The 26,509-nt window shown below is 41.0% G+C and overlaps 1 protein-coding gene across 1 annotated transcript in view; it reads left to right on the forward strand.

Moving 5' to 3' along the window:
* ECI2 (enoyl-CoA delta isomerase 2) overlaps positions 1 to 23,161 on the forward strand; it is a gene marked incomplete at its 5' end in the record, with an annotated part of 36,293 nt that extends 13,132 nt beyond the window's left edge. Inside the window, 9 exons of the mRNA XM_080610745.1 lie at positions 7,553 to 7,715; positions 8,972 to 9,070; positions 10,710 to 10,901; positions 11,254 to 11,323; positions 13,186 to 13,288; positions 16,779 to 16,899; positions 20,692 to 20,781; positions 22,071 to 22,214; positions 23,001 to 23,161. Coding sequence (XP_080466871.1) covers positions 7,553 to 7,715; positions 8,972 to 9,070; positions 10,710 to 10,901; positions 11,254 to 11,323; positions 13,186 to 13,288; positions 16,779 to 16,899; positions 20,692 to 20,781; positions 22,071 to 22,214; positions 23,001 to 23,156 — 1,138 coding nt within the window. The 3' untranslated portion in view covers positions 23,157 to 23,161. The remainder of the gene's footprint in view (positions 1 to 7,552; positions 7,716 to 8,971; positions 9,071 to 10,709; positions 10,902 to 11,253; positions 11,324 to 13,185; positions 13,289 to 16,778; positions 16,900 to 20,691; positions 20,782 to 22,070; positions 22,215 to 23,000) is intronic.
* Between the last annotated feature and the right edge of the window lie 3,348 nt (positions 23,162 to 26,509).

Below are 26,509 nucleotides of genomic sequence, written 5' to 3' on the forward strand. Positions count from 1 at the left end.
CTGCAGTAACCAGGTGGAGAGTAGCATCGCTTTACCAACCAGATGTGTGCATTGTTTCTCACTGCGTGAAGAAATAAAATTACTCTGGCTGCTAAGTTGGTGTTAATCTAATGTTAACCTGCTGCAACCTACTAACTTGGATTGCTATTCACCTACTGACACAGAGCATGACAGTAAGTGATAGCAAAACACGGCTTAACAGAGTGAGCCTGTGAACTTGTGAAGTACAGACTGCTTTGCACGCAGTAGTTACTGCAAGTTAGTTGGCTTGTTGGTTGGAAGCTATAAAAGTCGCTGTCATGAAAACTTTGGGATTTGGGTTTTAACTCAAAGGAACAACTCAGTTATTTTAACTGTTTTTTCATCTTTTGTTGGTGTTAGATATTAGAAAACATATCAGTTACAGAAATTTGAGGAGACAAAAATTGTTAGGGGTAGTCTCTGCTTATCCATCTTCTCAATGAAGATTAATTTCATCTGCCTGTGTTCTGAATTAGTTTAGCTTTAATAAATAGCAGAGGATCTTGAATGAGGTGCATACAAATGAGGGGGAAGTAGAAGTTTTCACATGAGAGTTGTGAAAGCAGGTGCAGGCTTTTTCAGGATGTCAGAGGTTGCAAAGGAAGATGTTCATGTGTCAGATACTGTTACTCCACATTTCCCAGTGTAAGAGAAGAAACTTGAAAGGACAGGACTAGAAATTAATAGCTGAAATAATTTGACTTCATTAGTGTAAAAATTGTCAAGCTCAGGTTTCTGTAGTAAGTCATTGTCACTACCTACTACCCAACTCCTGTTTGTAAGAAAGTCAGTACAACTTACAAGGATACTGCTTTCCACCTAGAAGTCTGACAAGATATTGTAACAGACTTCATAGTCATTTGATAGACATCCATGAAAACCAACATAATTCTGCAGGGAGAGAAAAAGATAACCACAACAAAGCACTAAAACCAAACAAAACTGAAACAACCTGAAAAGAGTATATGATAAGAAATAGTGTGTTTAGTCAAATGTTCTGAAGTTCTTTGGAAGAAGCCTGTAACAGGATGGCATAAAGAGAGAGGGCTGCTTTGCTTTTACAGCCAAAAGGCCTCCCTCACAGAATCTCTGTATTAATTAACCATCCACCCTTCACATACCACTCCTTTTTTCTCTAGCACCAGCGGAGGGGTGATTGCTCCAAAAATGCCACAGTTGCTCGGTTTGCTTTAGCACTGCCAGGTGTCTCTTTTTTCCCCAGCTCAGCTCTAGGTAGCTTGTGCAGAGAGGAAGACTAAGAGGTATGGCAGAAGTTTGACATTAGGCCTTTCCAGCTTCAGCTGAGTGGGAAAGCTCTTATTGCTGTGTAAGTGCTTGGGCTACGTGAAAATATATCAATCCTTAATATTACATTATTGTGTAGGTAAATAGCTGTTTGGTTTCAGTAGCATATCGCCAATGGCATGAAGAATGATGACTTGGGCAACCTGCAGATTAAAACTATTAATGATTTTTATGTTAACAGTGCAGACAGTAGCTTCTTCTTGCTCAGCAAAATAAAATGAAGTACGGATTTACTGCATGCAGAAAATACTGCAAGTGAATATGAAAAATTGTAATGTTACTTCTAAGTTACAGTGAAAGCTATGATGTAGTGATACTGCTAATGCTTTGGTCATTGTCGTTATTTGGTTATCAATCTTTCTTTTTCCTTTTCTTTTAATCTTATTTTTAAAGATTCTGATATAAAGTCTTGGGGGAAGGAGAAGGAAATAAGAGCAGTCAGAGTGTCAGCTTGAATTTCTTTTTCCAGATGATCCACTTATTTTCTCATGGTTACTGTTTAAATACTGGTTTCAATTCCCCTCACATGCTTCATTTCCTAACAGTGGCAGCAATTGCCAACAGTAGCAACCTTTCCCACCAGCTCTGTTCCTACATCCCTTGATGTAGCTGAACTAATGATCAATGATTGCTATTCCTTCTCCAGATCCCTTTCTTTCTTCTCTGGGGAGAAAAATCAGTATTATTTTGAGGGAGGATCAAGATAGGAGAAGTGCTACCGAAAGTTGAGGTGGTGTGAAGCCTGAGACTGCTTGGAGCGAAAATACTCCATGGCCAGGTGCCAGTAGCCTTGGACTACCCTGTCACCTTGTTAGGGAAGGCTCATGGTTCCTCCAGTATGGATGTGTGTGGCCCAGCATCAGGAGGATAGTGAGCAAGGGGGTCTCATGTGGTTTTGCCCTGGCTTTACTTGGCAGCAGCCTTTCAGAGCAGCAGTTGCTGGTGCCAGAGCAGACCAGATGAAGTGCTCTGAGTAAGTTTCAGGCTCCTGAACCCTGTAGAACAATTGAAGCTCTGGCTGATGCCTCAGAAACAGTGATGGGCTGGGCAATGTATGCTGTCCTCTCTCAGGAGAGACTCTTCAGAGGCACATAATCAGCAGCTTATTTTAGGTTATAACCAAACATTTGGCACCTTGAGGTTTGCGGGCACTGATTGCTTTGTATCCTAACTTAAAATAAAAAACCAACCAAACAAAAACCAACCCAAAACACTTCAGCAGCAGCAAACCAGGATTTTGTTTCATTTTCTCTTAAGATAGAAGGAACATGAGCAGAAATATTGCCACTTTATGGTGATTTCATACCAGGTGTGTGTGAAATGGCAAGAGGCAGTTACTGTGCTGCTCACTGTTCTGCATAAGGAATGTGTGGAAAGAGCAGCACAAAAGATCACAGCACTTTGTGATAGTTATCATGGCAAAGAAGAGATGTCATATGCATTATCTGAAGTATTACACTGAATGTACAGAAGATACATCATCTATTAAGCATGTGTTCCAGGATCCATCGAGTGGCAGTTTAATGTACTTCTGGCTTCTGTCTGACAACACTTCCTGTTCTTTTTCTCCCTTGTCTCTAAAGCTAGTTACAGTAATGTGAAATGAGCATTTTCCAGCTCTGTCGGGGTTTTAAACCCACATGTTTCTAGCACCACCCGCTGCTTTTAATCCTAATGCGTTTTTTAACTGCTTCTGTCTGTGCTTTATTTCCCCAGGATCTACTAATGTTTTAAAGAAAACCATTTATTAAGTAAATGGAAGATGGATTTCAGGTATATCCATCCCTGTCTTCTGCTGAGCATGTCTGATGTTTCCTGTGCAGAGATCTTTTGGCTTCTGTGTATTCTTAATGAGGAAACTGCTAAGTTGCTTTAGAAGTTGGAAAGTGAGCAGCCTCTTTTTTTTTACAAAAAGTTGGCATTTTTAAGTCCATAAAAGTCCTTGTGCAAGCGACAGAACTTCACAGTAGTGAAAGGTCCTGGTTTTACCAAATTTTGCGGTCTTTGCTAATGATATGAACAGTGAGAAGCTACTTTCAGTGTAATTGACTTTTCAAATCTTACTTATATGTTTGAATGTTTATCAGTATAAGAGGTGTTTATGTGAACAGGGCAAACAGTGGGCTTGCAAGATATCCTGAATGGCAACAGATCATACCTGTAGTGTGCTACAACAGCCTTTCTTGCTCTGGAGTCTTCAGGATTCTGGCATGGCATCACTGTGCAGTCCCAGAGATGGCAGTGCTGTTGTGTGTGCTGACATGTGGCAGCGAGCTATGTCCTCACTCTGTGGTCTACTTTGGGTAAAGCTGCTCCTACCTGATATTCATGTATCCCTCTGAGGAATGCCTAAGATGAACAAAATGTGAAATAACTTCATGTTCCCTTTTGCATTTTCATCCTTAATAAATAATAACAGTCAGCTTAGCCTTAGCATGTTGACAACTGGTGATCATCACTGATGCATAGTAAATGTCCTCTAGAGATCAGAAAGCAGATAGAAAGGAGTGAATCATTGATATCCTACAGAGAATTAAGCTACAAGCAGCAAGTGAAAACGAAAGAGGTTTTTTCTTATAACCAGGCTTCAATAAGCAGCTAAGGTGCACAATCTCCTATCACAAATCAGTAGGTAAGGAGGAAGAGAAGAATGAAAGATGGAATGTTAGAAGTGGATAGATAACTTACTTTACCCAAACATTTTGTAGCTAAGAATTAAAATTGGATATGACCAAAGATCAAAGCAAAGTTGCTCTGAGACTGGACTTACTGAAAGATCATCCCACTTGCACCCAGCCAGACTTTTTTAATTCACCTAATTCTTTTCTATTCCTCTTCTTAGTTGTCCGCTTAGCGTTAATAAGGAAGAGTACTTGTGACTTGCTAAATGCTAAAACCCCTTAACCGAAAATATGTGTGTACATACCTTTGGACCGGCTGATATGCTATTCCCCTCTCCCCAGCTGCCTGTCCTCTGCTCTTGTTAATTTACGGTCACTATGAAATCTTGTATAAAAAAAGATTTTTAAAGCCTATTCATAATATTGCCTGTAGCCAGGCTGGAGTGAATTCTTGATTGTCAAACATGGTGTAACCCCAAGTCTCCCTTTTAAGCATTGAATCCACTTCAGTATAGTCACTGCCTAGACTGACAAATAAAACTGTACCTGATACACAGATAATCTTGGGAACAGCAGCATTCAAATAATCCCAAAGATGGTTAGCAAAATTGGAGGAAGAAACCCAACCAAACCCAAAACAAGTCTCCACAGAGACCTTATTGCTGTGTTTCAGTTCTTAAAAGGGGCCTATAAGGAAGTTGAGGAGAGACTTTTTATCAAGGCCTGTTGTGGTAGGATGAGGGGTAATGGTTTTTAATTAAAAGAGGGGAGATTCAGGCTGGACATGAAGAAAAAAATTCTTTACAGTGAGCATGGTAAAATACTGGCACAGGTTGCCCTGAGAGGTGATGGATGCACCATACCTGGAGATGTTCAAGGCCAGACTGGATGAGGTTCTGAGCAGCCTGCTCTGGTTGAAGATGTCCCTGCTCATTTCAGGGGGGTTGGACTAGATGACCGTTGAAGGTCCCTTCCAACCCAAACTATTCTATGATTCTTGCACTCTCGCTTTCTTCTTCCTGTAAATGTGACTTTAGGAGCATGTTTGAAGGCAGGATCTGAAAGTAACCACTATGTTCTGTGACTATAGGATAGACAAATCAAAGAAACTCAGTGTTAAAAAAACCCCTTTAGTCTATACACATTTAGGTGCATTTTTTCCTGTCCAAGGTATTTTTTTGCTGCTGGAGATGAAGTCCACAAGATTGGCCTCCCAGTTGGTTAAGGGATAAACTTGTTAAACTCTGACACAGTTTTCTGAACTCATCAGTTTGAATGTTAGTGAAACTGGCAGCTGGTTAATGGTGTTTGTCTGGATGCGTTGCTTGTTAATAAAGGCCTCCAGCTGCTCAATTTAAGTAAAAAGACTTTCTGTTCCTATAGCCCTTTTTGATTGCCTATTTTGTTTTGTATTGTTCAGATAGTTTTTACTAGCATAAGTTTTTGAAGGAGAATCTGGACTTGCTTCTATTTGAAAGAATTTCTGTGTATAACAGAAAATATTCTTTCCGTGTCTGTCATTCAAACACAGTAGCCCCATGATACCAGGAACTTAGGTTTTATTAACACGGAAGATCTGTCACAGGACTTAAAACCAATAGATGTTACAAATATTTTTTTTTACAAGACAACTAGAACCTTCTATCTGCATGAAATGTAAAAGTAATCAAATTAATTGGGCACAGTTGGCATTCTTCACACTATCTGCCTGCAACTTTTAGGCATGCAACAGAGAATAAGTTTTATTTAAGAAGAGCAATGAAGGCCAGGTTGGATGAGGCCTTGGGTGACATGGTTTAGTGTGAGGTGCCCCTGCCCATGGCAGGGGGGTTGGAACTAGGTGATCTCAAGGGCCTTTCCAACCCTAACTATTCTATGATTCTATGATTCTAAGTTATTTTTGAAAACGAGCAGTAGAATTTCTCTAAAATTTGCATTAGGTGTGTAAAAAAAGGTAGAATTTTAATGCTAAGTATGACTTTTAAATGATGGTTCTGTAACTGAATTATTAACAGATTAATGATTAAGCATTCTATCAGTCTGCATTTGAGATAATAATTAATTTTTCAAATCTGACTGATTATGAAATCTATCATATATGATGTTCTAACATGACAGCTATGCCTGTAATTTAGAATGGGGAAAGCTGGAGGAGGGGGTGTTGGGTTGGTTTTTTTTATGGAAATTTTTTTATGTAAACTGCTAACATTTTAAAAATAGTAAAAATGCTTAACCTGTATTGCAATTTAGGTAAAAAAAGTTGAGACAACATGCTTTTTTCCTGTTGAAACAAGCCAAAATTATCAGACTGTTTGGCTTTTGATTCCAAACTGTTGAAGTGAACTTGGTTTTACAAGTTGGGTTTTTTTTTAGTTGGGGTTTTTTTCTGGAATTACCTTTTTTTTCTGGTGGAAAGTTGTTCTCCCAGAATATTTTACCACTTTTCCCACTCCCCCTCCCCCCTGCCAAAGTGTTTGCAGGCTGTTTCACAGCCAGTCTTTTACCAAAGTACATTTTGAAATTAGTCTCCACTTATGCTGCCCTGATTGGAGAATGGAGCTTTCAGATTGAAGTGGTTTGAGATAGAAGATCACGACATGAACAGATCACAAAAAGCAGGCTGTATATACTCAGTTTAATTCATAGACATATAAAGCTGTTAATCTTTTAGGTTGGAAAAGACCTTTAAGATCTTAAGGTCCAACAATTAACCTAACATTACCAAGTCTACTTCTAAACCATGTGCCTAAGCACTACATCTACAGGGCTTTTAAATACCTCTAGGGATGGTGACTCCACCATTTCCCTGGGCAGCCTGTTCCAGTGCTTGGCAAGAAGAAATTATTCCTAATATCTGATCTACACCTCGCTTTGTGCAACATGAGGCCCTTTCCTCCTGTCCTATCAGTTGTTACCTGGGAGACCAACACCCACCTCCTTACAACCTCCTTTCAGGTAGTTGTAGAGAGTGATAAGGTACCCCCTGAGCCTCCTTTTCTCCAGATCAGGCAACCTCACTTCCCTCAACTGCTCCTTATCAGCCTTGTGCTCCAGACCCTTCACCAGCTTCATGCTCTTTTCTGGACCCACTCCAGCACCTAGATGTCTTCCATGTAGTGAGAGGCATAAAACTGAACACAGTATTGGAGATGTGGCCTCACCAGTGCCAAGTACACGGGGATGAGATTTAAACCATCAATAAAAATATTCTGGTTTTTATTTGATTGTCATAGGTATACCCTGTAGCACTCTAATTTATTCCAGAAACAGTAAAAGGTTAGTTTACCACTAGTACCATTTAGTGGTCTAAATGTGATCATTTGGTATATTACTGCATGGTTTCTTTGTCATCTAGCAACGTTAAATCTAGCACTTTACATACGAGGCAGGGATAGCATCATGTTCTCCAAGGTCAATTATGTGGCTTCTAAAGCAACTTCTGTATGAGTTTTAGTATCTTGCTGCTTGTTGTTGTTTTGAACAGTGTGGGTACAAATACTTTATTTTACATTTACTTTAAACATGTTAAAAAGCAGCATGTTCATTTCTCCTCTAGTCTTACACAAAAACTAAGCAATGGATTTTTTCATGCCACTTACTAACAGGCGAGCACAAGCTGTTTGCATTCCAACGGTTCACCTGCACATGACTGCAGCCACCATGCAAGTCAGCCAGAAAGACTTTGAAAAGGCTCAAGAACAACTGAAGCTTTTGAAGAAGGATCCTGGGAATGAAATTAAGTTGAAGCTCTATGCTTTGTTTAAACAGGTAGGCTTGTTTTATTTTGTTTTGTAAGGAGCATTTGTAATATGAAAAGATGGACCTGTGAAATATTTGCTTAAAATAAGGGTTGTTCAAATGTGTTGTGCCTTAACAAGTTCTTCATTTCAGGTGCTCAAATTCTGTTCTTGAAATGCCAGCCCCTCAAACTCTGACTAAGTTCTGAGGGAAACGAAACCTGTTTTATAAATCATGCTTTGAATAGAAACCTTTATTCTAAGAAATAGAGCCAAATTGCATCCATCGTGTGATGCCTTCCAAATACCATATATTGATGCACCTCTGGAAAAATGGCTTGTGCTTCCTCTTAAATCTGTTGTATCTACAGCTGGGCCTGTAATATAAGGGTGTTGACATCTGAAGGTTGATTTCTGGGTGGTTTGGTTGTTTTCTTTTTGTGTGGTCATTGTAGGTTTTTTGTTTGTTTGTTTGTTTCTTTTGTTTGATTGGTTTTGAACCTCAAGGAGCTGTACCTCACACTTTGAGTGAAGGTTATTGTTTTCTACAGAAAGGAAGACCTTTGTAGAACGAGCCACGAGTCCTTAGTGGGGGTTGTACTGGTATTTGGGGAAGTAATTGTGGGTCAAGATTGGCTGCGGGGTCAGTACAGGCTGTTGCTTGTTACACTGAAGAAGGCAATCAATTGCTCCTTTAAATAAAAACTTAGCTGACTGTTCCAGGTAGTTTTATTAGTTAGTAACAATGAGCTCATAAATGTATGCTTTGTTTCCTGCCTCCTACTTGAAATATTTCTCTCCAATGGTGTGCTTTCCAGGAAAACTGATCATATAATACTTGAGGATAGCTCAGACTCTTGCAGTTTAACTGGTCTACTACCGTCGCTCATAATAGGACCAACTTTGAAGTAAGATCCAACTTAACAGATCCTATGCAATGTTTTCTTTGTTCACACAGCTTACAAGTCTTTAACTTTCTTTTTAAGTATGAAGCTTCCACTGTTTTTGAGATAGGTGAACTTAACATGCGTGGGTGTTTTGATAACTGGCATCTCGTATTGGTTAGGTTCTTCTGAAAGCCCAGCACCAGATGTCAGGGAATAGCAGACACTGAAAACTTCATGCTATGTGAACTGTCTGAATATTGCCCAACCCTGAGGTATGCCTTCTGTCTCAGAGTTGAATTATGTATCCTGACCAGATAAATATTCCTAACAGTCATCAGCTTTTCTACCAAGGCATCTGAACTTTAATCAAAGGTTTAAAGTTGTTTCACTCTCTTTTCAGGCTACTGAAGGTCCCTGCAATGCTCCGAAACCAGGTATGCTGGACTTTGTCAAGAAAGCCAAGTGGGATGCATGGAATTCTCTTGGCAATTTGTCTCAGGTGATAATACCTATCATTTCACTTAGATGCTTTGTAGGTTACCTTTAAGTGCCTGGTCTATAAGTGAATGCCTGATGTCTAAACATACTGCATGCTACTTCAGCAGCTCTGCTTCAGATGCCAAAATGTTTTGCACTGTATTCTACAGTCATTTCACTGCTTTAATTTTTAGGAGATTTTTCTACTGTGTAAGCCTAGTTCTACATTCACTACTATCAGCTTCCGTCAGTGTAAGAGATCTTATGTGTGTGGTGACTTCCAATAAAAAGGTTGTTTTTCACATTGTGTTCTATTCTGCTGTTCTCTTTAAGAAAGATGGATTGAGCTTCTCAGTTCTTACAACAAAGAACAAATCTGTGAATACAGCATATTGATAACTTTGCCATTTTAAAATGCCAGTCTCTTATGGCACTAAAAGACTAGGGAAAAATGGAGTATTGAGAGCCTCTCTTCGTTCTTTCTCAGTATATCTTGATGTCTTTAATACCTTTCATAACATTTAGAGAAGTCTACTTCAAATGAAGCCAGCAGGAAGAATAAAGATACAAAGTTGCATAAGCCGCCTTTTCTTCATGCAGACTGTAGTAGAGTCTGACATAGCTACCACAGTTTCTTCTGCTACTATTAAGTGAAGGAAGCATAAGCTTTACAAAGGAGCTGTGTCACTGCTGCACTGGCCTGCTGTTCAGGAGTAGTTTCTGAGGTCAGTAAAAGATATTACTTAATCACGAGGGGGTTTTGCATTTTTTTTCTTTTAAAAGAAAACATGCTTGCTTCATTTCAGTAGCATAACATATTCTTGTGCTGCTTTATGGTTTTTAGGGTGTGTTGTTTTAGTTATGTTGTTTGGGGTTTTTCCTGAGATAGCTTTGCAGTTTTTAGGAGTAGCCAAGAAATACAGAAAAGAATCTCCTTTTGGAAACTGTAGTGGAGAAGGAATAGACAATTTCACGTGCTACAGATCATGAATTATAGAGTTGCTTGAAGTATATTATTCTTTCAAGAAAATAGGTTGTAACAACCAAGAACTTAGATTTCTTTTAAATCATTTCTTACTGTAGAAGTAGGGAGGCAGGATTCTTCAGGCTTTTGCATGTCATGTTTGGGCTAAATGAAAAACTAGTGTCTTCAAATGCAGTAGACCCATTTCAGCAGTCCTGTTTTCAGCGGCACATGTTCTAAAATAAAAACTTTCATTTTGTTGGAGAGATAACCAGCTGGAAAGTAGAAACAAAGGACCCATGGAAATGTGTAAATGCTGGGAATATGACAAAGGTCTCTCTGATAATCTTAGCTCTGGATGGAGGCACTTCTCCAATAAAATAAATGTCATCCTCCCAGCATGTGTACTTTTATTTTGCAGATCCATGGCTGCTGCTTTCTAGATGACTGTAAGCATGATCTGCAGTGTTTAAATACATCATGTTCACCTTCTCTGCCTAACTAGAATGCTTTCTAACTGAGTTTTACTTGGTTTTTTGTCCTGAAGCACAGTGTCACTTCCCTCTCCCCCTCACCCCCCTCCCCCAGGTACTCATTTTATGAATAGCATAACAAACATGTCTCCATTTCAGCCTTTGATGATCTAGTGTGGGTTTTTTTGTCATCTCTCTCCCCTTCTCCTTTTCTTGTATTACAGGATGATGCCAGACAGAAATATGCTGAACTTGTCGCAAGTTTGGTCTCTGCAGAACCTGCTGTGCAGAAGGAAGAAGTTTCCCCAGAAGAGGGCAGGCATGATGGCTATGAAACAATAATAGTCACCACCAAAAATAAGATCACAAAGATAATGTTTAACCGACCTGATAGGAAAAATGCCATCAACCATAAGGTAAAGAGATTAACTTGGGAGGATTAATATCTTTTTCTTTCCTGGGTAAATGACTTAAGTGTTTAAAGAACCAGTACTACAGGCTTAGCAGAGCTGACTGAAGCATGGTGGTCTGAATTTTGAGGGCTTAGTATCTTGACTCCAATGATAACCTAAGGAATAAATATCCACTATATAATGAAACCATTCAGCTAAAATTTTACAGATTGGGATTTTCTGTGTCTTTTGGTTTCTTTCAAACTTAATATAGGATTACAGTCTGCACTAAATTAAAATGGCAAACTCTAGGAAGATTAGCCTGCTTTGTGGATAGAAGATTGGACTGTACTTTGTTGATTTTTCTCTTATGCAGATGTACAGAGAAATTATCAAAGCGCTTCAAGAAGCTGGAAAAGATGATTCTACCATAGCAGTTATTACTGGTACGACACTTCACATTCCTCTCTTGGATTTGTTTTATATTGTGCGAAAGTACAGTACTAACATGAACTATCTACCTGTATTTAGACTAAGATAGAATTATTTGAGGAATTTTTTTCCTCTAATATAGACCAAAGATTTTTCCGAAGTACTTGGGCAATATTCTTTCAAGGTGGTGTTTCAGATTCTTTAGCAAGCTTGATGTTATATCTAAACCTTTGAGATGAGAGGATAGACATGGAATACTCCTGAAGAGCTTTTATTACTTTGTGTAGCTGAAATATCTGTTCCACAGCATCTTCATTACTGTTTTTAAAGTTAATTGGTATGGGTTTAACCAGCTGTATCTCATCCTGTGATACATTGAAACATACTAAAATCAAGTCCCTCAAATCCTGCACTGGCATGGCAAGCAGAGAGTTTACACTGCATGTTTACCTATGATCATTGGGAAAAAAAAAAAGACAGTTTATGTTGACTTTTCTTCTGTGGCTGCCATGGAAAAGAGTTGGTCAGGCAAGTTACAACCTGGCCCAGCCATATACATTGCAATCACCAGATGTGTGCAGCTAGATGACTGCAGCAACAGTGTGAAATGGAAGCCCAAACTCAGCTGTCTGTGACATCTAGCTGCTCTAGGGACATGTCATTGGGATTCTCTAGAGGACAGTTTGTTCCATCTCTGATGCTGACTATGACAAGGGCAGGTGGGAGGGGCAGAAAGGCTGAGGGCATGCTCTGCCTGTCTGGCACATCCTATTTGCAGATAGGTGTGCATTTACAAGCTTGAGCTTTGGCTGGCAGCTAGGTAGTGTGGTTGCAAGGTGAATTTGTGCTTAAGCCTCTTTATTCATTACTTCTGAGGTAATTGCATACGTAGTCTTCTCCATGGTTGTCTTTCCTCGGAATATAAGGTGCCAGTTTGCTGAATTTCCTTTCAGTAGCAGTAACAAGGCACAACAACCCTTACAAAATGAGAAGGGTGGTTGACACAACTAGAATGTTTAACACATGCATAGCTAGGACTAAATAGCAAACACCTCTGCACAAGCCTTTCAGTTCTGTTTTACATAGTAAGATCACTGCAGCATAAAGTAATGGATGTGCTAACCTGTGCAAGGTCCCGTCCTGTGAATGTCCTCACGGAATGTAGGATGATTTACACAAATCATGCAGTCTAGCTTTTAAATACTCCTTGCTTTTTTGATGGTGCCTCAAACTGACATATACATTCACTAACAGGCTATCTGCTTCTGTCTGAAGAATCCACCTTTCAGTATAATAATATCAATTCTGTGCTGTCAGTCTTATCCTGAGAATGCTATAGCTTTTCCTTAATTGGTCATAAACCCCATGAATCTTCTACCACATATTAAGTAGGTCATTCTGTGTAATTTTGATACCTTCATCAGTTTGAAGGAGGATGAAGGTTGATGCTTAAAGTTACATTTCCATCTTCCTGTTTAAAAAAAAAAACAACAAAAAAAAACCCAGTTTCTTGCATCTTACTGTGTGAATGATTGTGAATTGACAGAAAAAAAATCTCTGAACCAATATGCAGGGAAAGAAAATACTTTCCCTCAGACACTGTTACAGAAAAAAGAAATTCCCTCCTCCCTCTCAAATCTTTCAGATTTAATGTTCTTTGGCTCTCTACCCGTTGTTTTTCAGTGAATTGTCTGTCAAAACTTGTTTTTAAACTGTAGATGTCCTTTAAGGTAGTATGTATACTTTTGAGACAATCACTCTAGTTATGTAATAATGTTAGATACTAGGAATGAAATGCTTTTGTAAATGTAATAAATGGAAGCTTCTCATACCTACTCAGAAACCATTGGTGTATTTATTCGTGTGTTCTCTGCAGGAAATGGAGACTACTATAGTAGCGGAAATGATCTGAGTAATTTTACTAATGTCCAACCTGGTGAGATGAAGAAGATGGCAGACAATGGAGCAGCATTACTCAAGTAGAACATCTTGATTGCATATATATAAAAGTTATCATAATGGGTAAAATATAATTTGCGGGCATTGTTAGAAAACATGGCAGCAGGGACACAGTTATGCTACGATACATCCATTTAGATGACTCTAAGGGCTCACCATGTGCACAAACAAAAAGAGCATGTGGGAGAATTAGTATTAATTGTATTAAATAAATGAGGAAATGAGATGAATATTGGAAACTTTAAGTACAATGGTGCTAAAGACTCAATTTTATTTTTGAGTCCCCAATATACATGCAGATAGAATTACAAAAACATGATTTTGACTGTATAGTTTGTACGCTGCAATGAAAAATCTGTGGGGTTTTTCTTTTTTGTTACTATGCAGTGGTGTCTACACTAGCAGGTCATGCCAAAATGCCTACAGTGTCAGACTACTTTGTCATGAAAGGAGGGGCTGGCCACTTGGGAGGAATGTAAGGCTGCTGCTAGAGGATGTAGGAAGGCAGCTAGGATGGCTAAGGCCTCCTTAGAATTAAATCTGGCGAGAGGGGTCAAGGACAGCAGAAAGAGCTTTTTCAAATACATAGCTGATAAAACTAACACCAGAGGCAAGGTTGGCCCACTGGTGAACGGGATGGGTGCCCTGGTGACAGAAGATACAGAGATGGCAGAGTTATTGAATGCCTTCTTTGTCTCAGTCTACTCTGCCGGAGGCAGTCCTGAAGAGCCCTGTACTCCTGAGACCTCAGATGAAGTCAGGTCACTGGAGCAGTTTGCCTTAGTTGACGAGGAATGGGTTAGGGACCAGTTGAGCAATCTGGACATCTATAAATCCATGGGTCCAGATGGGATGCATCCGTGGGTGCTGAGGGAACTGACGGAAGTCATTGCTAGACCACTCTCCATCATCTTTACCAAGTCTTGGGAAACGGGAGAGGTGCCTGAGGACTGGAGGAAAGCAAATGTCACTCCAGTCTTCAAGAAGGGCAAGAAGGAGGACCCGGGTAACTATAGACCGGTCAGCCTCACCTCCATCCCTGGGAAAGTGATGGAACACCTTATCCTTGATGCCATCTTAAGGCATGTCAAGGACAAGAGGGTTATGAGGGGCAGTCAACATGGCTTTAACAAGGGGAAGTCATGCTTGACCAACCTCATAGCCTTTTATGAGGAAATAACATGATGGATGGATGATGGCAGAGCGGTGGACGTGGTCTACCTTGACTTCAGCAAAGCATTTGACACAGTCTCCCACAGCATCCTCATAGCTAAATTAAGGAAGTGTGGTCTGGATGATCAGGTAGTGAGATGGACTGCGAACTGGCTGAAGGAGAGAAGCCAGAGAGTTGTAGTCTATGGGGCGGAGTCCAGTTGGAGGCCTGTATCTAGTGGAGTGCCTCAAGGGTCAGTACTGGGACCAGTATTATTTAATATATTCATCAATGATTTAGATGAGGGAATTGAGTGTACTATCAGCAAGTTTGCTGATGACACTAAGCTGGGAGGAGTGGCTGACACGCCAGAAGGCTGTGCTGCCATCCAGCGTGACCTGGACAGGCTGGAGAGTTGGGCAGGGAATAACTTGATGAAATATAACAAGGGAAAGTGTAGAGTCCTGCATCTGGGCAGGAACAACCCCAGGTTCCAGTATAGGTTGGGGAACGACCTGTTAGAGAGCAGTGTATGGGAGAGGGACCTGGGAGTCCTAGTGGACGGCAGGATGACCATGAGCCAACACTGTGCCCTTGTGGCCAAGAAGGCCAATGGCATCCTGGGGTGTATTAGAAGGGGGGTGGTCAGTAGGTCGAGAGAGGTCCTCCTTCCCCTCTACTCTGCCCTGGTGAGACCGCATCTGGAATATTGTGTCCAGTTCTGGGCCCCTCAGTTCAAGAAGGACAGGGACCTGCTGGAGAGAGTTCAGCGCAGGGTGACTAAGATGATTAAGGGAGTGGAGCATCTCCCTTATGAGGAAAGGCTGAGGGAGCTGGGTCTCTATAGTTTGGAGAAGAGGAGACTGCGGGGTGACCTTATTAGTGTCTATAAATATATAAAGGGAGAGTGTCATGAGGATGGAGCCAGGCTCTTCTCAGTGGCAAACAATGATAGGACAAGGGGTAATGGGTACAAACTGGAACACAAGAGGTTCCACTTAAACTTGAGAAGAAACTTCTTCTCAGTGAGGGTGGCGGAACACTGGAACAGGCTGCCCAGGGGGGTTGTGGAGTCTCCTTCTCTGGAGACATTCAAAACCTGCCTGGACACATTCCTATGTAACCTTATCTAGGTGTTCCTGCTCTGGCAGGGGGATTGGACTAGATGATCTTTTGAGGTCCCTTCCAATCTCTAACATACTGTGATACTGTGAATAGAGACTGAGTGTAATGAGCTTGTTCCATCTTTGAGGCTGAATCTACCTATTAAAGTACTTTATTTTCTGCGGCTAAGGAAATCGGGGGCATCACTGCACGCAGAGATTGGAATGCTTTTTTGGGACGAACATGTTCATTTCTTCCCTATTTAAGCAGATTTTGTCTTCTCTTTTACTTCTTTATGTGATGATTACATCTGAGAGATGCTTGCAAGCTGTATAGCTTCCTCAAGCACATGCAGTTGATGGAAAATCTAAAATACACAAAAAGCAACAATGGTTTTGATTTGTTTTTTAAGGATGAACTGCAAGCTAAGTACTCAGTTTTGCAGTTTTTACGTAGGCCAGCTGTCTGTGGATCACAGTTGCCCCTACAAAGTGATAACAATGCAGCCTGAATTTGCTGCAAGGATGTTATTCAGTGGCATCTGGCAAGTGTTCCAACCTGCAGTGTTTTGTAGGGTGTTAGGCACAATGTATAGTCTCATGTGTACTTTATGGTCTTTTATCTTGCTATTGTGAGAAGACTCTATTTGCTACACTGTTACTATTACACAAGCAGGGTGCTTTATTACAACTGCAGCACGGTGATGCCAGGGAAGTGGAGTTTTACCACGCTGTTAACTTTTCAAAAATGCTATATTTTGAGAATGTGTTTTGCACTTCTTGACAAGTGAAACAAAATACAGTTTTTCAAACCCATGCAGAACAGCATGAAGCAATTCTGTGTTGTGGTAGCATCATAATTTTGGTGCCTGCTGGGACTTCACTGTAAAACAGTCTGTGATGGGAATGGATATCCCATGGGTGGGATTAAGATGGATGTATAATCAGATGGATAGACAGGTCAAAAGGCTGTTCTTGTTAGTGAGTTGTATTCAGTAACTGTAGCTGAAGAGGACAGCACTTTCATAACTTGATGGCAGGGACTAGGAGATTGTGCTGACATGTATGTGTTTGATTCTTAGTTGGTAAGGAAATGCAGGTATTTCAGATCTTGTCATAATTCATCTTGAAAATGGTCAGAAACATGCTACATAGAATCTAGCTCATGGGTTTTGTTATGCAGTATCTAATCACATGTTTTGAAAGTTGTTTATATTTGATGAAAGACAAGGACATCTCTTTCCTTTGCTTTAGAGAGTTCGTGGGTCAATTTATTGATTTTCCAAAACCACTGATTGCAGTGGTAAATGGCCCAGCTATTGGAATCACTGTAACGGTCCTTGGATTGTGTGATGTTATCTACGCTTCTGACAGGGTAAGTACTTTACATAGGTGATCCCAAGGCAGTCTTTACACCTCTTTCTGTAACTAATGTTATTTGGCTTGGGTTAATCTCACAGAAAAGAGCACACAGGTGTAAAGGATTTTTATATTATGCCAAGGAACACCTATATTAATTACTAGCACTGGGGTGCATCAGCCAGTGGTTAACAAGCATGGAATTTCCCTGCCGTAGTTATGGTTATCAAGTTACTGACTCCAGCTTGAAAACTCTTTACTGTATTAGTGAGTACAGTAAAGAATAGCTGATGTGAAATGATGGTTGTAAGGCCCCGTTCGAGTGTGGGATTACTATGGAAGTGCAGTAACTGGCATTTTATCTAATCTTAATTCTAAGGTAAGTTTAGAAAAGCTTTGGTTTATTCAACTTAAGATTCTTTTTAAAGGAACTCGCCAAATGCATAACCAAAAGCTGTATTAAGGCATAGCACAGAATCTCATTATATGACTTATTTTTTATGTTCTCTGCTGTGCATTTATATAAAGTTATTAAACAGATAAACTTAACCCAAGGTCTTAATTCTAGGCAAGCTGCCTCTTGCAGGAGCGTAGTGAGTGGTACTTTGACTCCTGCTTCAGCACTGTATCAGGGTTTCCTTGAAGTCACTGCTGGATTGGGTTTGTCACTATGAGACTAAAGACAGTTGAGTTGTGTCCTGGTTTAGCAGTAGCAGTCATTTTTTCTGCTGGTGCAGCACTGTGGTTTTGACTTTCGGCCTGGGAAAAATATTGATAAAGCCGATGTTTTCAGTTGCTGGTCAGAATGTTTACCCTGACCAAGGACTTTGTGAGTCTCATGCTCTGCCAGGGAGGAGGAGAAGCCGGGAGGAAGCAGGGACAGGACACCTGACCCAAACTAACCAAAGAGGTATTTCATACCACAGCACGTCATGCCTAGGATGTAACTGAAAGTACCCGGAACAGCTGGAACACTGGGGGGTGGGGCGAGGTACCGGTTGGTGAGCGGTTGTATTCTCTTGCTTGTTATTTCCTTTATCATTATTACTATTAGTGGTAGCAGTAGTGATTTGTGTTATACCTTAGTTATTAAACTGTTCTTATCTCAACCCGTGGGAGCTGCATTCTTTTGATTCTCCTCCCCGTCCCTCCAGAAGCGGAGGGAAGAAAGGTGGGGGGGGGAAGTGGACTTCGTGGTTCTGATTTACGGCCTGGGCTTAAACCACGACAAGTTGTAAGGGTCCAACTCCTTCTGTTTGCACTGTCACAGGATCAACTGGGACCATATCACTCCTCAGATACGCTTGTATAATGTGCATGATTTATTTGGTCTGTTCCGGTTCCTTGATCTTTTACTAGGAGATTATTGAGTTCTCCCTCTTCCTCCCTTCCCATCTGATCTTTTTTTTTTTGCTGCAGGGTGAACATATTGTTTCTGAATTTAAAGAACAGACAATTTTTATTCTCCTTTACAACAGCTGTAAGTGCACTTAGCCATCAGTGTCCTTAGACTGTTAGATATGTCTCAGGTTTACATCCACTCTGTCTTTTCTTTTTCTGGTTTTTTTTTTGTTTGGTTGGTTTTTTTTTACCTGAACAGCTGCAATTCATTTGTTTTTTCCTCATGTGGCCTGCAGTCACATTCCTCTGGGCTCCTTCCAGTTGTTCTTTAAGCATAGTGGTACAAACTGGATGTTTGTAAGATGTACCATCTTACTGATGTGAAGCAGAGCAGAACTCTTCCACATTCTGCCAACTGTATTACTGTTTTGACATCCCCCGATGTTATTTGATTTATATTCTTGTCATCAGCTCTACTACCCAGATCCCTTACTTTAGAGTTGCCAATTTGTTCATGTCATATATCACATACTTGGTATATGCTATCATGAGTTAATGCATCTTATTTTTGCCTTGTTTTCTTTTTTTTGTTTGTTTTTACTTTCTGTATGCTTATTAGTTTCATTCTTAGTTGTCTGACATACTTTTTGCTTTTTCCTACCTGCACTAGGGCAGCTTTTGCTTGTGCCCTTAGTTATAGTTCTGTGGGGATTTCTGCTGGGTCTCACTTAGCCTTTTGCTTAGGTTAGTCTTCTTGAGAACTTTACTGCTAACTTCAAGTTTATTGAAGCTTTCTGTCGTGGTTTAAGCCCAGCTGGTAACTCAGAACCACGCAGCCGCTCGCTCACTCCCCTGCCATTTCCTCTCATCCCAGAGGGATGGGGAGGAGTATGGAAAGAATGTAACTCACACGGGCTGAGATAAGAACAGTCCAGTAACTAAGGTATAACACAAACCCACTGCTGCTACCACCAATAGTAATAATAATGGTAAGAGAAATAACAAGGAGAGAGAATGCAACTGCTCACTGCCTGCCGACTGATACCCAGCCCGACCTGAGCAGCGATCTGGGCCTTCCGGGTAACTCCCCCCAGTTTCTATACTGAGCATGATGTGCTGTGGTATAGAATGGCTAGTTTGGCTGCTTTGGCTAGTTTGGGTCAGGTATCCTGTCTCTGCTTCCTACTGGCTTCCCGTCCTCCCTGACAGAGCATGAGACTCAGAAAGTCCTTGGTCGAAGTAAACATTACTTAGCAACAACTAAAAACACTGGTGTTATCAGAGTTATTCCAGGCTGAAGGTCAAAAACACAACACTGCACCAGCTACTGAGAAGGAGAAAAATGACTGCTACTGCTGAACTCAGGACACCTTTTCAAAAGTGTTTGTTCTCTGTTCTTCCCTTTCCAGGATTGTGAATTCCCATGCAGTAAGGTCATTCTTACACTAATACTCAGTTTCACAGTCTCCAATAGTTTGGAGTGCCTTAGGCATTGAAGTGGCCAGCTTTGCTATATCCAGGATCTGGTTTTATTGTCAGCCATCTATTCCTAGAGCAGATCATTACCAGCCACATTTACAGGACACTGCACAGCCCGGTCTGACAACAGATCAGTGTTTTGGGTGGTAAGTTAGCATTGCCTTCTGTGCTGGGTTTTGCTCCAGTTCATGGGGCACCAGTTTAGTGTAGTTAATCTCCCCTTACTTAAGCATGACCAGTACTAGCCTGTATCCTGGCAGATGTTGTCTAATCTTTTCTTACAAGGATATAGATGCCACTTTCTTGCTATGAAGTCTATTAGTCTGTCTTACTGTATGGCCCTCTGCAGTACAGCAAGAGATTATTACCTTCTATTACAGTGCAACTTTTGCACTCTGTGTCAGTTCATGTTTTTAAATGAAAATTAAAGAAATAGAGACAAGCATTTCCTTGCTTAATGATATGAGTTGTCAGAACAACATTCTGTAGTTTGGCGCTGACTTGAAATTAGGAGACTGTTCTGTGTGATCCCATGCTGCATTTCTGCCACAAGTTCTTCTTAAATTTGCATAACATTTGAGGAAAGAAGATTCAGTGCCTTGAATTTTTCAGGAGTAGAATAAATGTAGTGTTATTTCAGAAAGCAAAATGCTTTTTAAGTTATTTGAGCTATGTAGTTAACTTTTCAGATTTTGCACATGCAAATTAGTTTCTCTGAGCACTGTATTCAAATAAGGTAACTTCATCAGTTATTATGAGAATAAAACTGAATTATACATACAAAGTCAGATCTTGGGTACATTGAGAGGATAAAGCAGTGTTAGTGGATGATGTTTAAAGCCTGTTGTGGTAACAGTTCAGATGTATTTCTGGTAAACTCCATCACAGTAGAAGCTTTACAATGAAAACTAAATCCTGCTACTTCAGTCTTATGCTCTGTTGTGAGGTTTGATTTGGTTTGTTCTTTTGTTTTGTTTTGTTTTGCCAGGCTACATTTCACAGCCCGTTTAGTCAACTTGGACAGAGCCCAGAAGGATGTTCCTCTTACCTGTTTCCAAAAATCATGGGCTTTGCTAAGGTAAGAATGTCTGCGCTCTGTGTGGGATCGTCTGACCTTTGTGTGTTGGTATCCTCCAACTGTAAGAGCAAGTGGAGTCACAGCAAGAGTCCTTTCTTTCTCCTGAAGAAAGCTCCTGTTTGCAGCTTTTGAACCAAAGATCAAGAAATGTGATGACAGTGTCAGCACAGGCACTATAACAAAGCAGTGACCACTTTGAAAGCCATACTGTGGAACTGGTTAGGGTTTTCTTTCTCATGGCTTCCTCCACCTTCTTGAGACAATTTCTGTATGGTGAAAGGTTGTATCTTTTTTTCCAACAATGGGATGGAATGATGTAAAAAAGAAAGTAAGTGTTCTCATAAGAAATGTCTTGGTAGACTGCCTTTCTCAGGCAAGGGAGCAAGTATTGTAGGGCTTCTGCCAATCATGTGGGAAACTTGTATTCAACCATTCCTCCAACTGTGAACATGAAGCAATCCACTTATATATTTACTCAAGACCTCTTCTATTTCCTAATATGTTCTAACATATATTGGTCTTCTGTCCATACTCTTATTTGCTCTGTCTACTCCAGAAACAAGGAAACTAAATTATAGTAACTACAAAAAGAGTGTTGGAATTTAACCCCAGCCAGAAACTAAATAACACACAGCCATTTGCTCATTTCCCACTCTGGGATGGGGAGGAGAAATGGAAGAAGATAAAACCTGGGGATTGAGATAAGAGCAGTTTAATAATTTGAGTAAAATATAATAGTAATAGAAATAACAACAACAATAGTCATAGGGAATAAAAAAGAGAGAAGGACTAAAACTCTGGAAACACAAGTGATGCACAATACAATTGGTCACCATCTGCTGGCCAATGCCCAATTTTGTCTTGAGAGAGGAAGAGGAAAGGGGTACAAACTGAAACACAGTAAATTCCATCTGAACATTAAGAAATACCTTTATAGTGATGGTAATGATAAACAGGAACAAGTTGTGCAGAGATGCTGTGAAGTCTTCATCCTTGGGAAAGTATACTTACCCTAGGGAAGGTGTCCTTGGGTGTCCTTGAGGACACTTGAAACCTGACAGGACACAGCCCTGGGCAGCCTCCTCCAGCTGACCCTCCTGGAAGAGGGGGTTTGAGCTAAACAGTATGTAGATATCCCTTCTAACCTTATCTATTCTGTGCTCTTTTCAGAAGGCAGATATTAATGAGCAAGAGTAAAATAAATGTGACTTGGAAGCTTGTACTTTTTCTGTCTGATTGCTCAAGTCCTGTGTCTCATTGAATTGCTCTTTCTACTTTTCTTTATATAGGCAAATGAATTTTTACTTTTCAATAAAAAGCTGACTGCAGCAGAAGCCTGTGCCCAGGGACTTGTGACTGAAGTCTTCCCCGAGAGCACTTTTCAGAAGGAGGTTTGGGCAAGATTAGAAGCTTATGCAAACCTCCCCAAAAACGTCAGTATTTTAAATTTTCCTCCACTTTGTAAGCCTCTAGCATTCCCAATCCTCCTGCCAAACTTAATCTTGTTTCTTGCTCGGTTTCACTTTGTCCTTAATTGAAATAATAAGGCTCAATATATTTTCCTTTAAGCACAGATCTGTCCCTCTGCTACTGGGAAGCAGATACCTCTCTTCTATCCTGGCTGAATCTAAGACAGTGCACTGTATGCAGTGGCTGAAGAGCCTTAAAAACTAATTAATTAATCCACCTGCAGTCTCTGTGTGCACACCTTGGCTGCCTCCTCTGAGATGTTTTATTTGGCAATGATTTAGTTTTAAGAGCCTTACCACTGGGTCTGCAATATTAATTGCACTCTGTGCTCTGTGGGTGCTCAAGATGATGCTGGGTGGCTTTACTTTTTTTGCTGAATCCAGTCATTCTGCTCACTAGTTTAGGTTTTGCAAAACTACATGAGTCACAATGTATTACTTTGCATTGTACAAGAGGAGACACTCGTGCCAGCTGCTGATAAAAGTAGGTTGCATTTGGCACTGCAAATAGTTGAACAGGTTTAATTTCTTATGCCCATCTCTCCTGATTATGGACTGCTGTTTCCTTTCCCTGAACCACCTCCACCTTATTAGCAGTCTTGGTGATCAAATGCAATAATTACTTCTGACAAAAAGGTGACAAAAAGTAGTGTTAATACAGTCTGGTTTGAATTCCAAAGTGTTTGTGTTCCATTTTATGAAACAGTATAGAAAACAGAACTTCCTAATGTTCCTGTTTTTCTCCTCTAGTCCTTGGCAGTGTCAAAGCAACTGTTACGAAGTATTGAAAAGGAGAAGCTCCATGCAGTCAACAGTAAAGAGTGTGAAGTCCTGAAGGAGAGATGGTTATCTGATGAATGTATAAATGCTATTGTCGGCTTCTTTCAGAAGAAAGCAAAACTCTAATCTTGACCAGTAAAGTAATTCACCTTCTGGCAGTGGCTTAATCTGCCCTTACCATTAATAAACTTTCTCTTCAATAATATGATTCTTATATCTTTTGATGTGGTATATATCTGCGTACTGGGCTAAAACACAATGTTATGTGCCTTGGATCCATTATGGATATTCAGGTTGGGGTAAAAAAGGCAGCAGTGATATTTCTAAATAATACTAAAGCAGATTGTTTTCCAAAAGAAGCAACGGATGAAATTGCACTGTATTTTGATAGTTCTTCAGTACTTGTCTTATTAGTGATTCTTTTTATTCATCTATGGGGAAGGAAATACTATATTAATGAAGAAATAAATAGAAGTATTCAATTGCTGTTGTGTTGATTCTTACTCCTTCTGTTAAACATCCTCATGAGAGGGAAAGTAGTTCAGTAGTTCCTCAGGGTGTATTGATTAATACTCTTACAAAACTATTCACTTGCCTGACCTGAAGATTCTCGAAGATGTTTGTTGTGATTTTTATGCTTCTAAACGTAACTATGTTTTTCCACCAATTGCTTCAGATTACCCAGAAAAATCCCACCAAAGATAGTATAGCCTTTTGCTGTAGCTATTTTGGAGTTAACAAAATTATTATTTTTGAAGAGAAAATTTCTCCACTGTTGGTGGATGTCTTCTGGTAGAGGGTGTACCAGGCACTGCAGAGGACAGGGGCAGGCTGCTGGAAGCTCATGCCAACAAAAGGAAATCGTGGAGAAACAGCAGTTACTTGTCAAGATAATGTCCTTTCAATGACAAGGAGCTGAAAATTGTGAAGAAGAAAAAGAATCTTTAATTTCAGTACTCTAGACTCTGATTTCAAGAGCAGTGACAGGGAGGAACAAAAAAGGGAACACAGGGAGGCACGTATGTACACAGAGGTTCAGTGGGTGCCTGCCTGCAGGCACCGCAAAAGGATACTGGTATAGGTGCAGCGGAGGTTGAGGTGGATGCTGGTTTCTTGTCTGGGCATGAGTGCCAGCAGCACCAGGACTGGTGCTTTGGGTGCCATCACTGTGCCTTGGTTGAGGCTTGTGGTGCTGTTGCCAGAAAGTCACCTGCATCTGGGCACAGACATGCACATAGTAATGAGCAGGTCTTAAAATCCAGACTTTGCCTCCTATGTGTACCTAGCCATTGGGATTTAACCACTGGGAAAGTAAAACAGAAAGGGATCAGAGCAAAAAGAAAGAGAAGCATGGGCATGCATCATTCAGCTATGCTACAGAAGTATTAAATATATTTAGGGTTCTCCTTTAACCCTCTGATGGGGTAACCATAACCCTCTGGCAGTTGATGCTGCCATACATGATTACCAGTGAAAGCAAGTCTGCTGTCACACATGGAGGATGGCAAAAGTAGGACCAACAGAAACATGGGAGGGATGGAGAGGTAGAGGGGAGAAGGAAGGAAAGTCTGACAGAGAGACCTGAGACCAGCTTTAGATCTAGCTGGCAGGAAAGAGAGGGGAAACAAAATAATGTCTTATTATGAAACAACATGGAAAAGGTGAGGGCATGCTTCCAGCAGATGTTAAACAGCCAAGGGACAGTGGAGCTCTTCCCCCTTCCCTCCCTGTGCCCAGAGAGGGGATGTGGCCCAAGCCCTCAGAGCGTGGTGGTGGTAGGAAGGATGTCTCTGTGGGGTGACATACACTGCAGGGTCGGTGGGACTTGAGGGATGGCTGAGGTTCAGGGGATGGTGGCAGGAGTGACAATGAAAGAAGAAAATTAGGCAGAGATGTAGGTGGGAGGAAAGTGCTGCTGGCAGGCTAGGGAGGCTCAGGGCCACCATGATGCCTCAGCCCCGTGTGGCAGCAGCCTCCACCATCCTACCTAGGTGCACCCTGCTGTGGACAGGACAGCCATTGGGCAAGGAGCCATGCTGAGGCAGCGGGTTGTCTGGTGGGGCCACACTGGCTCTGAGCAGGCATTACGAGGGCACCCCAAGGTGTGAGGCTCCGTGCTGGCTACAAAATGGTGGCAGTTGTGTGAGGTGAGGAGGAGGCCAAGAGCTGTGGCCCTGGCACAGGGCAGCCCCTGGGCTGGGGGCACCGCAGGGGACTGGAGAGTACAAGATAACTTTGTCCTGCCAAGGCATTTGTGGCTCTCATGTCTCTTTTGTTGGTTGTTTTTTCACACTGCTCACATGAGCCGGAACTGCTTTCTATGGGGTGCTATAGCACTGGTGGTGGCAGAACGGTGGCCATTGATCACATAGCCAGGGTTAAACATTTGTTTAATGTTTCATTAAACAATTAAACATTTGTTCAGTCTTCTTAAAACTCTTTGTTAATGATAACATTTAGTAGATTTAGAAGTGCATGAGCTATGTCATCAAGTGTATTTTGTATGCTTTTATGTTTCTAACATTGAATGTACAGCTCAGTTGTAAATATCCCATAAAAGCTCTGCTGTGTTAAAGTGCCCCTCCCTTGTTCCAGCTGAATGTGAACACGTATTTTATCAAGTGAAACTTTTCTTTGCAAAGGGTATAAATGAAAAAGAGAATTATCTGTTTAACCTCTGTTCAGCATCTTTGTTGGTGACAAGGACAGTGGGACTGATGCACCATCGAAGTTCGCTGATGACACTAAGCAGTGTGGCTCAGTTGATACGCTGGAGGGAAGGGATGGGGTCCAGAGGGACATGGACATGCTTGAGAGGTGGCCAATGCCAACCTCATGAAGCTCAACAAAGCCAAGTGCAAAGTCTTGCTCCTGGGTCCGGGCAATCCCAAACACATACACAGGCTGGGCAGAGACTGGATTGAGAGCAGACCTGAGGAAATAGACTTGGCTGTGTTCACTGTCGAGAAGCCCAATATGAAAGTGTAAATTGGGGTAACAAAGGAGAAACAAAATGAAAAGTATACTGAACACTACTGCTCTTCGGTACTTGGATTAAAGGGTAATTAAATTGTGATTGCTTTTGTGCAGTCCCCTGTTTGAGGTAAAAGATACCAATCTTCTTAAGACTACTTCTCCCCCTGGTTAAAACTTAAACAGGGGAAGTTTCGATTGGATATAAGGAAGAAATTCTTTACTGAGAAGGTGGTGAGGCACTGGAATGGTTTGCCCAGGGAGGTTGTGAATGCTCCATCCCTGGCAGTGTTCAAGGCCAGGTTGGATGAGGCCTTGGGTGACATGGTTTAGTGTGAGGTGTCCCTGCCCATGGCAGGGGGGTTGGAACTAGATGATCTTAAGGTCCTTTCCAACCCTAACTGTTCTATGATTCTATGAATCTATAATGTAAAAGACCTCAGATCTAAACATGGACATCTAAAGCTTTTCAAACAAGTTAGAATTTATGATAAAAGACTCTAAAC

This window comes from Psittacula echo (genome assembly GCF_963264785.1).
Source record: "Psittacula echo genome assembly, chromosome: 2".
Taxonomy (NCBI): Eukaryota; Metazoa; Chordata; class Aves; order Psittaciformes; family Psittacidae; genus Psittacula; species Psittacula echo.